Here is an 18,716-nt window from a genome sequence, read left to right on the forward strand (position 1 = left end):
AAGATATATTTTGAATTCTTTAAATTTGCAATATTTATGCAGTAATATCACACTGTGGATAATGTGGCAAACACCAGAAAAGGTGTTACATCTTACAGCAAAGAAAGAGCATATTTGGCTTTATATTTCCGAATGTGTGTTTCCAGCAAAGGAACAAATGGTGATAAAGTGCACTTACCATATTTGTTACTTCAGAAATAAAATTACAGTGAACACCAAAATGTTGCAAAATGCTTCAGAGGTATCAAATGTAAAAGGGAACTACTTCTCAAGGCATCCTGACAAAAGTCACTTCCTGTCAGTTCTTGTAAACCATCACTGTCAAAAGTACACCTTTGCAGACTTTTAGATTGCTTTTCCACATAATAGAACTCTTAGAATGCTATTGGTTAGTCTTGGAGTTTAGGCTTATGCACAACTTTGCTCAAATAGAGTCATAGAGATGTACAGCATGGAAACAAACCCTTCGGTCCAACCTGTCCACGCCGACCAGACATCCCAACCCAATCTAGTCCCACCTGCCAGCACCCGACCCATATCCCTCCAAACCCTCCCTATTCATATACCCATCCAAATGCCTCTTAAATGTTGTAATTGTACCAGCCTCCACCACATCCTCTGGCAGCTCATTCCATACACGTAACACCCTCTGCGTGAAAAAGTTGCCCCTTAGGTTTCTTTTATATCTTTACCCTCTGACCCTAAACCTATGCCCTCTAGTTCTGGACTCCCCGACCCCAGGGAAAAGACTTTGTCTATTTATCCTATCCATGCCCCTCATAATTTTGTAAACCTCTATAAGCCCCAGCCTGTTCAGCCTCTCCCTTTAGCTCAGATTCTCCAACCCTGGCAACATCCCTGTAAATTTTTTCTGAACCATTTCAAGTTTCACAACATCTTTCCGATAGGAAAGAGACCAGAATTGCACGAAATATTCCAACAGTGGCCTAACCAATGTCCTGTACAGCCGCAACATGACCTCCCAACTCCTGTACTCACTACTCTGACCAATAAAGGAAAGCATACCAAACGCCTTCTTCACTATCCTTTCTACCTGCGATTCCACTTTCAAGGAGCTATGAACCTGCACTCCAAGGTCTCTTTGTTCAGCAACACTCCCTACGACCTTACCATTAAGTGTATGAGTCCTGCTAAGATTTGCTTTCCCAAAATGCAGCATCTCGCATTTATCTAAATTAAACTCCATCTGTCACTCCTCAGCCCATTGGCCCATCTGATCCTGATCCCATTGTAATCTGAGGTAACCCTCTTCGCTGTCCACTACACCTCCAATTTTGGTGTCATCTGCAAACTTACTAACTGTACCTCATGCTCGCATCCAAATCATTTACGTGAATGACAAAAAGTAGAGGGCCCAGCACCGATCCTTGTGGCACTCCTCTGGTCACAGGCCTTCAGTCTGAAAAAAACCCTCCACCACCAACCTTTGAGCCAGGTCTGTAGCCAAATGGCTAGTTCTTCCTGTATTCCATGAGATCTAACCTTGCTAATCAGTCTCCCATGGGGAACCTTGTCGAACGCCTTACTGGAGTCCATATAGATCACATCTACAGCTCTGCCCTCATCAATCTTCTTTGTTACCTCTTCAAAAACTCAATCAAGTTTGTGAGACATGATTTCCCATGCACAAAGCCATGTTGACTATCTCAAATCAGTCCTTGCCTTTCCTGTCCCTCAGGATTCCCTCCAACAACTTGCCCACCACCGAGGTCAGGCTCACTGGTCTATAGTTCCCTGGCTTGTCTTTACCACCCTTCTTAAACAGTGGCACCATGCTTACCAACCTCCAGTCTTCGGCACCTCACCTGTGACTATCGATGATACAAATATCTCAGCAAGAGGCCCAACAATCACTTCTCTAGCTTCCCACAGAGTTCTGGGTACACCTGACCAGGTACTGGGGATTTATCCACCGTTATCCGTTTCAAGACATCCAGCACTTCCTCCTCTGTAATCTGGACATTTTGCAAGATGTCACCAACGTTTTAAATGCTACAGCGTGAAGAATGAAGACTTACTTTTGATAGAAAGAACATTTTATTACTGAAAAGTGATCACCATACAGTGACAAAGATTTCAAATTAAAAGCAGCAAAAGTCAGTCACCTTCTAACAGTGATTTTGACCATTGACTTCACTTTTGAGCTGCTGTTCTGTTGTATATGCATTTTTGAGCTGTTGTTGCTTTTGAAGGTAGTTTCTGATTTTGGATGCTGCTAGGTTATCTGCTTGAACTGTCATATTATGGATATACATACACCCCTAGAAAGGTCCATCTTTACTTAAAATCTTAGCACTCATTGCTATTCACAAAGGTTACATACTTCCAGCAATATAACACAACACAACACAACACAAAATCTGTCATAGCAGAAATCAGAAGGGTTAGATGATAATTCAACGATAGCCACCAAGAAAAGGGAATATTGATCAGCAAATCTTGTTAGGATAAAATCATAATCAAAGTGCATGCATAAGACCAAAAGATACAGGAGCAGAATTAGCCAATTTAGCCCATCGAGTTTGCTCTGCCATTCGATATTTCTCAAAACCATTCTCCCGCCTTTTCCCCACAACTCTTGATACCCTTACTTATCAGAATTTGGAGATGCCGGTGTTGGACTGGGGTGTACAATGTTAAAAATCACACAACACAAGGTTATACTCCAACAGGTTTAATTGGAAGCACACTACCTTTCAGAGCGACGCTCCTTCATCAGGTGATAGTGGAGGGCTCGATCGTAATATGCAGAGGGTGGTGCATGTATGGAATAAGCTGCCAAAGGAAGTGGTGGAGGCTGGTACAACTACAACATTTTTTAAAATGGATGGATAAATGAATAGGAAAGGTTTAGAGGGAAATGAATCAAATGCTGGGAAATGGAACTGGATTAATTTAGCATATCTGGTCGGAGTGAATGAACTGGACCAAAGGATCTGTATAGCTCTATTTCTCTATAACTGCTCCTCATATAACAAGGTCATCATCCCCAGGAACATTCTTGTAAACCTCTTCCGGACCCCTTGTAAAGCCAGCACATCCTTCCTTAGATATGGGGCTTAAAAGTGCTCACAAAATTCCAAATGTGGTCTGAGCAGAGCCTAATGCAATGTCAGCAGTACACCCCTGCTCTTGTATTCTAGCCCTCTCAAAATGAATACTAACATTGCATTCGGCTTCCTAACTGCCAACTGAATCTACATGCTAATGTTAAGAGAATCCTGAACCAGGACTCCCTTTGTGCTTTCTAAGCCTTTCCCCATTAAGAAAATAGTCTATGGCTTCTATCAAAGTGCATAACCACAACTTTCTCACATTGTATTCCATCCGACATTTCTTTCCCCATTCTCCTGGCCTGTGCTTCTGCTGCTTCCCTGCTTCTTCAACACTATCTGTCCAACCACCTACCTTCGTGTCATCTGCAAACTTTGCAACAATGCCCTCAATTTTTTCAATCAGACCATTAATGCCTAACGTGAATAATGGTGGTCCGAACAGTGACCCCTGCAGGACTCCAGTCACTAGCTGCCATCCTGAAGGTGACCCCTTTATCCCTTTTCTCTGTCTTCTGCCAGTTAGCCAATCTTCTATCCATGCCATTACCTTGCCACTAACACCATGAGCTCTTATCGTTTTTGGCAGACTTCTACCTCTACAAAGAATGCTAACAGATTTGTCAGGCATGACCTGCGCTTGACGAAGCCATGCTGACTCAGCCCTAATTTGCACTTCCAGATATTATGCAATCTCACCCTTAATAATGGACTCTAAAATCTCACCAGTGACTGAGGTCAGGCTAACCGGCCTATAATTTTCCATCTTCTGCCTCCCTCCTTTCTTACACAGGGTACTACATTAGCTATTTTCCTGTCCTCTGGGATGCTCCTTGATTCCAGTAATTCCTGAAAGTTCATCATCAATGCCTTTACAAACTCATCAGGTATCTTTAACAGAATTCTGGGAAGTAGCCCATCCAATCCGGGTGACATATCCACCTCAGGCCTTTCAACTTTCCCAGCATCTTCTTCTTTGTGATGGTCACTACATTTTCCTCTTGAAGTTCTTGTATCTTACTGGTGTCTTCTGCTGTGAAGACTGATGCAAATTACCTACTCAATTCCTTCACCATTCCTTTGTTCCCCATTACTACCTCTCTAGGTTCATTTTCCAGATGTCCAATATCCACTCTTGCCTCTTGCTTACCTTTGATATACGTAAACAAAAGTCCTCATAAATTCTTTTATATTACTAGCTAGCTTACCATCATATTTCATCCTCTTCCCCCTTATTGCTTTTTAAGTTATCCATTGCTGGATTTTCAAGGCTTCCCAATTCTCTATCTACCCACTAATCTTCCCCACGTTGTTAAAATTCACACAACACCAGGTTATAGTCCAACAGGTTTAATTGGAAGCACAAGCTTTCAGAGCACTGCTCCTTCATCAGGTGGTGAAGGGCAGCGCTCCGAAAGCTAGTGCTTCCAATTAAATCCGTTGGACTATAACCTGGTGCTGGGTGATTTTTAACTTTGTACATCCCAGTCCAACACAATATCTCCAAATCATGACTTCTCCACATTGTATGTCTTTTTATTTCCTTTTATATTATCCCTAGCTTCCTTTGTCAACTATGGCTGCTTTCACCTCCCCTTAGTATGTTTCTTTTTCCTTGGAATAGATTTCTACTGTGCCTTTCAAATTACCCCCAGAAACTCCTGCCATTGCTACTCCACTGTTTTCTCTGCAGGAGACCATTGTACACATTGGAACAAATGACATAGGATGAGAAAAGGACATAGGAAATTAGGCAGGAAGCTAAAAAGTAGGTCATTGAGGGTAATCATATCTGGATTACACTTGGTGTTATGTGCTATTGAGATCAGGAATGGGAGGTTAGAGCAGATGAATGCCTGGACGAGGAGCTGATGCAGAAGACAAAGATGCACGTTTTTGGATCATTCAAATCTCTTCTGGGGTACAGGTGACCTGGATAAGGAGGATAGGTTGCACCTGCATTGGAAGAGGATTAGAATGCTTGCAAGGAGATTTGCCAGAGCTGCTTGGGAGTGCTGTGTGCGTGCATGCCAGCATGTGTGTGTTAGGACCCAGAGAAATAGTGAGAAAACAGATCAATCTGAGACTGATGTAGTTGAGAAAAGGAGTAAGTCAAACAGTCAAGGCAGGATGTAGAAATAATAAATGTATTGGCGGTCATCTTTCAACATTCTATATACTCTATACAATACTATAGTTCCTATGGATTGGAATGCAGCTATTGCAACTCTAATATTTTTAAAAATGAGGTAAAGAGAAAACAGGGTATTATAGACTGGTTGGCTTGACATTGGTAGATGGAAAACATTACAGTTCACTATAAAAGATTTAATAGCAGAGCACTTAGAAGATAGTGAATGTATCAGACAGATTCTAAATTGATTTACAAAAAGGAAATCATACTTGATAAATTAGATTCCCTACAGTATGGAAACAGGGCCTTCAGCTCAACAAGTCCACACTGACCCTCTGAAGAGTAACCACCCAGACCCATTCCCCTACTCTATATTTACCCCTGACTCATACACCTAAAACTATGGGCAACATAGCATGATCAATTTACCTGACCTGCACATCTTGAATGGTGGGAGGAAACCAGAGCACCTGGAGGAAACCCATGCAGTCATGGGAAGAACATGCAAACTCCACACAGACAGTCACCTGTGATGAGAATCAAATCCAGGTTCCTTGTACTGTGAGGCATCAGTGCTAACCACTGAGACAGCATGCCACCCCATCAATGGACATTATTCGACAATCTAACTAATTGAGTCAATAAAGGGAGGACCAGTGGAAGTAATTTACTTGGATTTTTAAATGGCTTTTGATGAGGTCCAACAGAAGAGATTAGCATGTAAAATTAAAGTGCATGGGATTGTGGTAGTTCACTGGCAAGAATAGGGAACTAGTTGGCAGACATAAAACAAACTACAGAATTAATTAGGTCTTTTTCTGAGTAAAAGGCAATGCCTGGTGGGATACTGTAGGGATTAGTGCTAGGATCCCAGTTATTCATAATATATTTTCATTATTTAGATGAAGGAACTAAAGGCAATATCTCCTAAGTTTGCAGAAGACACAAGGTTGGGAGGGTGAATTGAATGGAAAATGTAGACATGCTTGTGTGATTTGGACAATTATGTGATTGGGCAAATGCATGGTACATCATGTCTAATATGGATAAATGTGAGGTTATCTACTTCGGTAGCAAAAACAGGAAGGCAGATTATTATCTGAGTAGCGATTAGATTGGGAAAGGGTGAATGCAACAAGACATGACTCTTATATAGTAGTCACTGAAAAATGCAAGCAAGTGCAATAGTCAGTGAAGAAGACAAACTATATGTTAGAAAATTAGACCATAAGACGAGGGAGCCGAAATTGGCCCATTGTGTCTGCTTCACCCCATGGTTGATCGGTTTGTAAACCCCATTTCCCACTTTCTCCCTGATAAGACCATGTTGGTCTTCATATTAAGATGATTCAAGTTGAGAAAGGGTGATGCCTTGCTGCAATTGCTCGGGGCTATGGTGAGACCACACCTGAAGCAGTGTGTGGAGTTATTGTCTCTTTATCTGAGGAAGAGCTATGAGTGCAACAAAGATTTACCAATTGATTCTTGGGCTAGCAGGACTGATTGGGCTAGCAGGACTGATGTATAAAGAGAGACTGCATTAGTTAGACTTATATTCCATGGAGTTTAGAAGAATGAGGGGAGCAGAGAAACTTATACAACTCCAACAAGACCTGACAGGGTAAACATAGGAAGAGTTTTTCTGATATGCTGGGAATTCAGAACCAGAGGTCACAGTTTAAATATATAGGGCTGGCCATTTCAAATTGAGTTAGGAGGAATGTCTTAGCCCAGACAGTGGTGATCCTGTAGAATTCTCTCCTGCAGCAAACAGTTGATGCCAAAATATTGGATGTTTTCAAGGGGTTAGATATAGTTTGAGGGGTAGAGAGATCAGAGTATATGAGGAAAAAGTGGAATCAGGGTAGTGAGTTGGATAATCAGCCATGATCACACTAAATGACAGAACAGGTTGGAAGGGCTGCATCTGTACTCCTGCTTCTATTTTCTGTGCTTCCACTGGTGACTATGCTTTCAGTTGCTTAAAACTAAACCCTGAAATATCCTCCTTTCTTCATTTTCATCCTTTAAGGTGTCCCTTAAAACTATCCTTTTGAAGAATTTTTCGATTTAATGTCTCCTCTGTTCCTTTGTGTCCTGCCTGGGATCATGTTAAGTATGCGACACTAACTTGTGGTGGCTGTTCATACATTACGACAGTGATTACACATACAGCAATCCATTGGCCATAAAGCGTTTTGAGACGCGATTGGCGCTTTAAGGATGCAATTTTTCTTCTCATCCGTTAGTGTTTGCAGCAGTCTTGGACCCAAACATCGAAATTCCTCACCCAACCTTCTCCTACTTCTCCATAAAACAGGCCATATTGTCTGAAGTTTTACATTGCGCGATGGGCTCCCCTGAAACCAGCAGCAACACACAGTACGCATGCGCAGCACAAGCGGTACTGGACAGGATGTGACACAAAACCGCCGGAAGTGAGTGTCTGCTGCGATTGACATTGTCTGAGGAGATTGTGAAGCCTTTCTCTCGGCCCAGGAGAGCAGCAGCAGCAGCAGCAGCAGCAGCTTTGTGCCATGTCTATAGCAACAGACATGTTTGTCTGCCAGCTGGCAGGTAATGAGTCCAGAGTCGCTTCGTGTTGTCATTAACGGGGTTAGCTTGGTCCTTGTTGGAGTAACTAAAAGGTGACGGGGGTGGGGGGGTGCCTGTTGACCCAGTGAGATTCTCAATTCATCCTACCTCCTGAGGAACGGATGAGATTGCCAGAACTTAACTTGGATCAGTTGTCGCCTCTATTTATGCACTTTCCATTAAGTTGTACAACCCACGTATGTATGCTTTGATCAACAAAAGTATAACTTTTCCAATGTGTCTACGGTTCTTTGGCCATTAGTCTACAACATTTCTGTTGCTTTGAGGATTGCTGAAAAGTGGCTGTTTTCCACATTATGAATTTGAGAATGATTGAGTAAACCACCTGGATTACTTGTAATTTTGAGTTTTGATGTAAGTGCAATGTTGTTTACAGTTTGGCTGCAAACAGTTGAAGGTAAAGAAAATTGAGAACAGTGCCTGAGTAGTCTTTTGCCCAAGTCAAAATGCAGAATAGCTAGACTGTAGTTACATGAATTCTTTGAATTGTGTACTGTAATGTCAAATTGCACTGAACAATGCTGTTCCATACAACTTTAATGTTTCAGTATATGATTCAAAGGTGTAAGCATAAGGTTCCTGCTTTTAACTCAGGCACATGGTTCAAATTACACTATCTGATAATTCTAGTGCTTTAAATGACCAAATATCAGTTACTTGTATTTCTAAGGTAGTGAAATGATCATGAATAAGTTGTGTAACTATACCTTAAATTTCTGGAATTTGTATGTAGTAGATGCTTTTTGTGCAAAAATAGTCCATAAACTCCCATTTTTGCATACATTTTGCTGCTATATCAATGAAGATCTAGAATTATATAATGCAAGGCAATATTGGAACTAATTGAAATCTGAAATAAAAACAATCCTGGGAATGCTGAGAGCATCCAGGAGTGTCTGTCGAAAGGAATTAGCATTTTAGTTCAGTGCCTAATAGGAACTGTCTTCAGATCATATTTTAGTATTTGAAATTATAATTGCAATCAATATTACTTGTGAGGTAAAGACAAAGTCCTACTTAATTTATGATGATGTTTTGATAAGTTTACTTTGCTTAGCCCCAGCTGTCACATTTATTCAGTATTTAATTTCATATATAAATTATGGAAAAATGCAAGCAGTAATAAATTAACTCTCCAATTAAATAGGCCTTTTAGATATCTCAGTGAATCCCTTCCAACAATAACAACAACTCACCAGGGTTCCTTTGACAGCACCTTCCAAACCTGAGACTTCTACCACCTAGAAGTACAAGGGCAGCAAATACATTTGAACTGTACAATGTGAAAATTGCTTTCTGAATTACACACTATCCTGGCTTTTAAAAAAAAATTACTCATTGGTTGTGGGTGTTGCTAGCTCCACATCACTAGTTGTCCTTGAGATGGTGATGGTGATGGTGAGATGTCTCCTTGAACTGCTGCATTCTGTGTTTTATTGTAGGTAGACCCACAATGTCGTTAGGGAGGAAGTTCCAGGGTTTTGAACCAGCACTACAAGGAATGGCAATTTATTTCCAAGTCAGGATGGTGGGGGGGAGTGTATCTTTGTGAATGTGGTGCTCATTCAAGTAGATTAGTTTGTCTTGGATATTATCAAGTTTCTTGGATATTATTGGAGCAAGGGGGTGAATATTCCATCACACTTCTGTTTTGTACCTTGTAGGTGATAGACAGGATCTGGGGAATCAGGAGGTGAGTTACTCCCTGTAGGATTCAGAGCCTATGACCTGCTTTTGTAACTGCAGGAATTATATGACTAGTTCAGTTCAGTTTCTGGTCAATTGTAAACGTAGGATGTTGATGATGGTGTATTCAGCAGTGGTAATACCATTGAATGTCAAAGGTGATGGTTAGATTCTCTCTTGCTGGAGGTGGTTGTTGCTTGGTACTTTTGTGGCATGTACATTACTTGTCAGCTTCAGCCTGGATATTGACCAAGTTGTACTATATTTGGATTTGGATTGCTTCAGTATCTGATTTATGATGATTGGTGTTGAATGTTGTACAATTGTCATCAAATGTCTGCACTCTGACTTCCCAAATGGAAAGAGGGACATTGCTGAAGCAGCTGAAAATTCAAAGTTTGGGAGAAGATTTGTAGCTCGGGTGCTCGTTGTTGTGATTATGTTCGCCAAGCTGGAAATTTGTGTTGCAGACGTTTCGTCCCCTGTCTAGGTAACATCCTCAGTGCTTGGGAGCCTCCTGTGAAGCTCTTCTGTGTTGTTTCCTCTGGCATTTATAGTGGTTTGTCTCTGCCGCTTCCAGTTGTCAGTTCCAGCTGTCCGCTGCAGTGGCCGGTATATTGGGTCCAGATTGATGTGTTTGATGTTAAAATCTGTGGATGAGGACATCATCAGAAAGTTTCTTCCTTGTCTATCTGTAATATGGTCTGATTCGATGTAACGGCACTGTTCACCTCGATCGACAAAACCCTAGCCAGAGAAACAACAGCCAGCATGCTGGACAACACAGAACAGACAACAAGACGGGGAACGTATCAACAAAGACTGCATACTCAAACTACTGGACCTGTGCCTCACAACACACTTCACATTCAACAACTAAATATATGAACAAATCAACGGCACACCCATGGGCTCACCTATCTCTGGACTCATAACAGAAGCAGTAATGCAAAGATTAGAACAAACAGTCTTTCCGCAAATTCAACCCAAACTCTGGGTCAGATATGTGGATGACATCTTTGTAATCATTAAAAACATAGAAATACAAAACACACACCAGATCATCAACGCCACACTCGCAGGAATCAGATTCACTAGAGAGGAAGAAAAGGACAACCAACTCCCATTCCTAGATGTGATGGTACAGAGAACACCGAACGGAGAATTCACCACAAAGGTATACAGGAAAGCCACACACACAGACCAAGTCCTGAACTATGAAAACAACCACCCCAACATACACAAAAGAAGTTGTATCAAGACACTGTTAAAAAGGGCCACAACACACTGCAGCACACCAGAACTGCAAAAAGAGGAAGAAGAACACCTCTACAATGCATTCGCCAAAAACGGATACCTCCGCAATTTCATCAACAGATGCCTAAGGGAAAGACAACGGAATGAGGACATGCCACAACCCAAAGGACTAGCCACGTTACCATACATCAAGAACATTTCTGAACTGACAGCCAGACTACTACGACCACTAGTACTCATAACAGCACACAAATCAACAGCCACTCTGAGACAACAACTCACTAGGAAAAGGATCCGATACCCAGCATGAGCAAAACCAGCGTAGTGTACAAAATCCCATGCAAGGACTGCACAAAACACTACGTAGGACAAACAGGAAGACAGCTAACGATCCGTATCCATGACCACCAACTAGCCGCGAAACGACACGACCAGCTATCCTTAGCCCCACACACAGATGACAAGCAACATGAGGTCGACTGGGACAACACTACTATTATAGGACAAGCCAAACAGAGAACAGCCAGGGAATTCCTAGAGGCATCGCACTCATCCACCGATTCTATCAACAAACACATCGACCTGGACCCAATATACCAGCCACTGCAGCGGACAGCTGGAACTGAACCAGAAGCGGCAGAGACAAACTACTATAAATGTTGGAGGAAACAACACCGAAGTGCTTCACAGGAGGCTCCCAAGTGCTGAGGATGTCACCTGGACAGGGGACGAAACGTGTGCAATTCAAATTTCCAGCTCGGCGAAGAGAACCACAACAGCAGCTGAAAATGCTTGGACCGAGGATACTACCCAGAGGAATTCCTTCAGAGATGTCAGTCAACACAGTGCCAAGACCCCCAACAACCACAACCATTTTCCTTTATGTTAAGTATGACTCCAACCAATGAATAGTTTTCTATTGACTCTCGTTTTGCTAGGGCTCCTTTGTGCCACACTGTCTACTGTAGCCTTGATGTCAAGGGCTGTCACTCTCCTCACCTCCGGAGTTCTGCTTCTTTGTCCATATTTGAACCAAGACTGTAATGAGGTCAGAAGCTGTGTGGCTCTGAGCATCAGTGAGCAGATTATCGCTAAGCAAGTGCTGCTTGATTATGTTGCTGATAACTGCTTTCAAGAAATTGCTGGTGACTGAGAGTAAACTGTTGAGACAATAATTGGCCGGGTTGGATTTGTCTGAGTTCTTTTGTGCAGGCCATACCTCGGCAATTTTCCACATAGTTGGGTATATGCCAGTGTAGTATCTGTACTGGAGCAACTTGGCTAGGGATGCAGCAAATTCTGGAGCAAAAGTCTTCAGTACTGTTATTGGAATTTTCTCATGGCCTGTAGCCTTAGCAGTATCCAATGCCTCCAGCTGTTTCTTTACATCACATGGAGTGAATTGAATCAGTTGAAGACTAATCTCTGATGCTGGGGACCTCTGGAAGAAGCCCAGTTGGATGAACTGTAGTTCTGAGCTGAATTATAAAACTGTTCACTGTTGCTGGTTCAAATTCATGAACATCCTTTTCTAACAGCACTGTGGGTCTCTCTGCACACCAAGGGTAGCAGGGTTTCAAGATGGTAGCTCACCACCACCTCTGAGGCAATAGGAATGGTAAATGCTGGCCTCCCACGAAAAAACTACGTAAATCTTACATCCATAAAAGCAACCATTGTTGTTAAAAGATTACTAGGAATGCTTATTTGAGTTGGGTTGCTAGTGGAGGCTTTTTCTGATATCTGGGTGATTTTCCAATCTCCGTTATGGCAGCAATGCTAAATGAAACATCATAATATCTTCAGATGAATGTTTGTAGATGTAACATATTTCCTTGTACAGTAGGTTTTACATGCCAGCTAGCACGCCAAGAACAAGGTTAAATGTTGCTAGATTTATTTACCAGGTGATCTCGCAAGAATCTAGGGTGTTTTTAACATTTAGGTAAAAACAATGACTGTAGATGCTGGAAATCAGATTCTGGATTAGTGGTGCTGGAAGAGCACAGCAGCTCGGGCAGCATCCGAGGAGCAGTAAATTCGACGTTTCGGGCAAAAGCCCTTCATCAGGATTGACTTTCTATTCAGGCATCTAGCATGTTGGTTCTCTGACTGAACATCGTGGGGAAAAGAGATTCAGTCAATCTCATATTTAAATTGAGAATGAGATCTTGGGTGACTGAACTTTTATGAGAGAACCTAAAATACACTCCAAGACAGCACGGAAACGGGTACAACTACAGGGGTGGGTGAAGAAAATCTCTGTTACATCAGTGTGTAGGCACTGCTATTTGTTGAGGATAATACTTTACAGGATATGCAATTGCAATCTGTCCAGAAGTAGACTTGAGACCAAAATGCAATCAAAAATGTCAATGCTTGGCCTATGACATAAATCTATTAAGCTCTGGGTTTGTCTTGAAGTTGTTGTAATACAGCCCCACAGGAGAAATAGTAAATGAGATTGTAAATCTCATGAAAATAAATTGTGTTCCTTCCAGAAATCATTTTATTTATCTTTATCACAAAAAAAAACAAATGCAAGCCAGGAACTTTTACTGGGGATTTTTGCTCAAAGTGCTTTGAGAGCTAGACTTTGTTTACCTCGTGAACAAATTTGATAATAAAGAAATGTAGCAATATGTGTCGAATAAAAGCAAAATCCTGTAGATGCTGGAAATCGGAAATTAAAACAAAATGCTGAAGAAACCCAGCAGGTCTGGCTGCATCTGTGGAGGGAGAAATGCAGTTAACATATCAAATCCAGGTTGACTCCTCTTCAGATTTGAAAAGAGCTAGAAAATCATGACTTTTATTCTAGTGATTGAAGGTGAGGAGGAGCAGGTGGAACAGATGGTGAGAGTGCCCCGAACAAAAGACAAAGGCAGTGAAAATGGTGGCAAAGGAGAGAGAGATGTACGAAGTACGGTAGTTGTAAATGTTGGCTGTGAAAAGGAGAAAATGGATCTGATGTGCTAAGAGCAAAGCTGACAAGTCACAAACAAGATACAGCCAGGGGAGGGTGGGATTGTAAGAGAAATAGAATACAGATGCCATATTCGAAAGTTGTGTGACTCAAATTGAGTCCTAGAGTAGGCAGAAACTGAGGAATTGTTTCACCAGCTTGTTGTGAACTTCATTGGAACACTGAAGCAGGCCAACCATGGTAGTGTTAGCATGGGAGCAAGGCAATTCTTTGAAATGCCAATCAACTAAAAGCTGATGGACATTCCTATGAACGGAGTGGAGGTGTTTACCAAAGCAGTCACCCAATTTCCATTTGGTCTCTTTGATGTAAAGGAGACCACGTTGTGAGCATTGAATATCGTACGTCAGATTGCAGGTGAAGCAGCATTTTACTTGTACTTCTTTCAAAGTGTATTTGTGGTCTAGGATGGTGAGGAGAGACGAGGTGAATAGGCAAATGTTACACTTTGTTATTGTATGGGAAGTTGTCATGAGGGAGTAAAGAAATGTTAGAAGAGATGGAAGAGTGCACCAGACTGACACAGAAGGAATGATACCTTTAGAATGCTCAGATAACTTGGGGAAATTATGTTTGGTCATGATGTCTTGTTTGAGGTGACGATAAAGGCAGAAGACAATCCATTGACGATAGAGACTGGTAAGATGGAAAGTGAGGACAAGGGGAGCCCTATTGTTGTTGAGGGAGGAGAAGGAGTGTGGACAGAAGTGTAAAAGATGGGTTGGACACTGTTGAGACCCATGGAGCCACACTGGGGGGTGGAATCTGTGTTGAAGAAAAAGAAGGGCATGCCAGTGGCACTCTGGAGGAAGGTGGCATCACTGCAACAGAAATGGAGAAGGTGGGAAAATGGAATGTAAACCTTGAAGGAAGCAGGGTGTGAGGGAGAGCAGTCAAGGTAACCATGGCAGATGGTGCATTGTAATAGATATTGGTGGTCAACTTATCCTCAAAAATGGAAATATTGAAGTCAAAGATGGGAAGGAAAGAGAAGAGTCATAAATGGGTCAGATGAAGGTGAGAGAAGGATGGAACTTGGAAGTAGAATTATGAATTTATCCAATGCTAGACAAGAGCAGGTAGCAACGTAAATGATATCATTGATGTATTGAAGAAAAAGTTGTTGGTGGGGGCCCAGGTAGGACTAGAACAGATATAAAACACAAAGCCACACCTTTGACTTCACAAAATTTGTTCACAGTGAATATGAGTTCAGTCAAACGATAGAGAATGGTGGTGGATGGGAACTGTTCAAGACTCTTCAGGAAAGAAGCAGGGAGTCTTTAGATCATCCTCAAGGGCAATGGATATATCAAGGGATTTCATTTCATTGTGAAGTGGAGGCATCTATGGCCAGAAAGCTGGAAATTTTAGAATTGACATAAAGCATCAGAAGAATCAGGAATGTAAATGGGAAAAGGCTGAACAAAGAGAGGACAAAAATAGAATCACAGTAGGAAGAATAACGTTTAGTGGGGCGCAAAAAGTCTGAAACAATAGTTCTGCCAGGATAGTGCTGCTTGTGAATTTTGTTAAGGAAGTAGAAGTTCGTTGTGTGGGATTAGGGGACTATGAAGTGGGAAGCTGTGGAAATGAGCTCTCCAGAGGAGATGATGTCATAGAGATGTACACTGCGGAAACAAGTATCCTAAATAAATCTCGTTCCATTTTTGGCCTACATCCGCCTAAACCCTTTCTATTCATATATCTACCCAGATGTCTTTGAAATGTTGTAACTGTATCAGTTTTCACCACTTCCTATGACAGTTCATTCCATATATGCACCACCCTCTGCATGAAAACGTTGCCCATCAGCTTCCTTTTTAAATCTTGCCCCCCTCTCACTTTGGACCTATGCCCACTAGCTTTAGACTCCCCTACCCTGTGGGGAAAACCTTGACTGTTCACCCTATCCATACCCCTCATGAATTTATGAACCTCTACAGGGTCACCCCTCAGCCTTTGATGCTCCAGGGAAAATAGCCTTAGCCTGTTCAGCCTCTCCCTATAACTCAAACCCTCCAAACCTGGCAACATCCTTGTAAATCTTTTCTGAACCTTTTGAAGTTTAGCAGCATATCTCCGATGGCAAGGAGACCAGAATTGAACACTGTTCCAAAAATGGCCTAACCAATGCTCTGTACAGCTGCAAAATGACCTCCTAACTCAGATACTCAATGCACTGACCAATAAAGACAAGCTTACCAAACATCACCGTCACTACCCTGTCTACCTAGGACTCCACTTTCAAGGAACTATGAATCTGCACTCCAAAGTCTCTTTGTTCAGCAACATTCCCCAGGACCTTCCCCTTAAATGTATAAGTTAGTCCTGGACATAACAGTTTGTGAGGTCACGATCGAGAAGATGATAGGAGGAAATGTCTGAGAGTTGGCACTCAGCCTTGTAAATGGGGCAGCACAGTGGCTCAGTGGTTAGCACTGCTGCCGCATAGCACCAGGGACTCTGGTTCAATTCCCACCTTGGGCGACTGTCTGTCTGTGTGGAGTTTGCACATTCTCCCAGTGCCTGCCTGGGTTTCCTCCGGTTGCTCCGGTTTCCCCTCTCAATCCAAAGATGTGCTGGTCAGGTGGACTGACCATGCTAAATTGCCCATAGTGAAAGGTGCATTTGTCAGGGGTAGGTGTAAGTTGGGGGAACGGCTCTGGGTGGCTTACTGTTTGGAGGGTCGGTGTGGACTTGCTGGGCTGATGGGCCTGTTTCCATATTGTCGGGAATCTAATCAAATCAAATCTAATCCAAAAACTGTGGCTGTAAGAGCAGATAAGAGGCTAAAAATTCTGCACTGAGTAGCTTTCTAACTGAGTTACTTCCAAGTTCTGTGAAACTGGTCACCATTTACATTTGACATGCAAAAGTTTAGTAGTGAGAATGGATTGACAACTTTGGGGCTGTTCTCCTTGGAGGGTGTAAGGCTGAGAGACTTAATGGAGGTTTACAACATCCTGCGCAGGCTTGATACAGGAGATAGGGAGAAGCTGTTCCTTCCTGCTTATAAAAAGAACAAGAGTGAGTGGGTATTGATTTAACGTGATGTGCAAACAAAGCAAGTGTGATGTGAGAAGAATAGAAATGTGATGGAAGCAGGTTCAATTGAGGCTTTCAAAAGTGCACTGGATTTTTTTTTGGTTAGTAATTGTATTCAGAAATCTGGAGAAAAGGCACTAGACAATAGAGCCCGAGTAGTTAGTAGAGCTGGTGCAGGCACAATGGGTTAAATGGCCTTTTGCACTGTAGTTAGTTTCTGATTCTGTGGTGGAGGTAGGTTCAAGAGAGCATTGCATGATTATTTGGGCAGAAGTAATGTGCAAGAATTTTGGAAAAAGCAGAAATTCACACTAGATCATGATCCTTTTTTGAAGAACCAATGTGCTGAACAGCCACCATCTGCATTGTATGAATTATGTGAATCTGTGAAGTTAAGAGCATGACAGTATATTCTTCACCTGCCTGAATGAGCTCAGCTTCAACAATGCTCAAGAGGCTTGACACACCATACAGGGCAGAGACCTATAATTATTTGGCATCCAGTCACCACCTTCAACTTTTCCACATAGCTGACCAATGCCATCACCAGCAGTGCATATCATCTGTAAGATACATTGCAGCAACTCCCCAGGCCTCCTGCAACAACAGCTCTCAAACCTACAATCTCTACCACCTAGCAGGGCAAGAAGAAATGATGTAAGGGCGTATCATCATGTGTAAGTTTACCTCTAAGCCACAGATCATCCTGACTTGGAGCTATATTACTGTTCCTTCAGTATTGTGAGGTTAAAGTCCTAATAGCATTCCACCAGAGACTGCAGCACTTCAAGATGTACTCACTGTTGCCTTTTCAATGAAAACTAGGAATGGGCAAAAAACACTAGCATCGCACATATCCTGTGAATGAACTTAGGCAAAAAAGAGTGACCACCATAATTCTCATGGGAGACAAATTTACATTTTCATGTCAAGGATGCTCTCTGTTTTGTTGTGTGGCACTACCATTGTGTTCAATGGGACAGAAACAGATTGGGCATTCATGAACTGTGTGGCATCAGAAGCAGTGAAATTTTATTCCACCGCAATCCATAACTTCATGGTCATGTGTCAGCTCTCTCTGACATTACTGTCAAGGCAATGGATTCACACCAAAAAGAAAAGTTACGGCATGTAACTTGACCATTTTTGTGATTTTACTTTTGAAGCACATTCAGCCACTTTTTCAGATGTGGTTATTGTATTGAAGCAGAAAAATGCAAGGTGCCTATTGTGAATAAGATGAATTTAGAGTAATAGAGTCATAGAGATGTACAGCATGGAAACAGACCCTTCGTTCCAACCTGTCCATGCTGACCAGATATCCCAACCCAATCTAGTTCCACCTGCCAGCACCCAGCCCATATCCCTCCAAACCCTTGCTATTCATATACCCATCTAAATGCCTCTCAAATGTTGCAACTGTACCAGCCTCCACCACTTCCTCTGGCAGCTCATTCCATACACGTACCACCCTCTGTGAAAAGTTGCCCCTTAGGTCTCTTTTGTATCTTTCCCCTCACCCTAAACCTATGCCCTCTAGTTCTGGACTCTCTGACCTCAGGGAAAAGACTTTGCCTATTTATCCTATCCATGCCCCTCATAATTTTGTACACCTGTACAAGGTCACCCCTCAGTCTCTGACGCTCCAAGGAAAACAGCCCCAGCCTGTTCAGTCTCTCCCTGTAGCTCAGATCCTCCAACCCTGGCAATGTTCTTGTAAATCTTTTCTGAACCCTTTCAAGTTTCACAACATCTTTCCAATAGGAAGGAGACCAGAATTGCACGCAATATTCCAACAGTGGGCTAACCAATGTCCTGTAGAGCCGCAACATGACCTCCCAACTCGTGTACTCAATACTCTGACCAATAAAGGAAAGCATACCAAATGCCGCCTTCACTATCCTATCTACCTGCG

General features: G+C 42.3%; 1 protein-coding gene across 1 annotated transcript in view; it reads left to right on the top strand.

The window, feature by feature from the left end:
- The first annotated feature begins 7,649 nt into the window (after positions 1-7,649).
- Positions 7,650-18,716, top strand: part of mtx2 (metaxin 2) — a 112,291-nt gene continuing 101,224 nt past the window's right edge. Inside the window, exon 1 of the mRNA XM_060827323.1 lies at positions 7,650-7,785. Coding sequence (XP_060683306.1) covers positions 7,746-7,785 — 40 coding nt within the window. The 5' untranslated portion in view covers positions 7,650-7,745. The remainder of the gene's footprint in view (positions 7,786-18,716) is intronic.

Source organism: Hemiscyllium ocellatum, chromosome 7 (assembly GCF_020745735.1).
Source record: "Hemiscyllium ocellatum isolate sHemOce1 chromosome 7, sHemOce1.pat.X.cur, whole genome shotgun sequence".
Classification (NCBI taxonomy): domain Eukaryota; kingdom Metazoa; phylum Chordata; class Chondrichthyes; order Orectolobiformes; family Hemiscylliidae; genus Hemiscyllium; species Hemiscyllium ocellatum.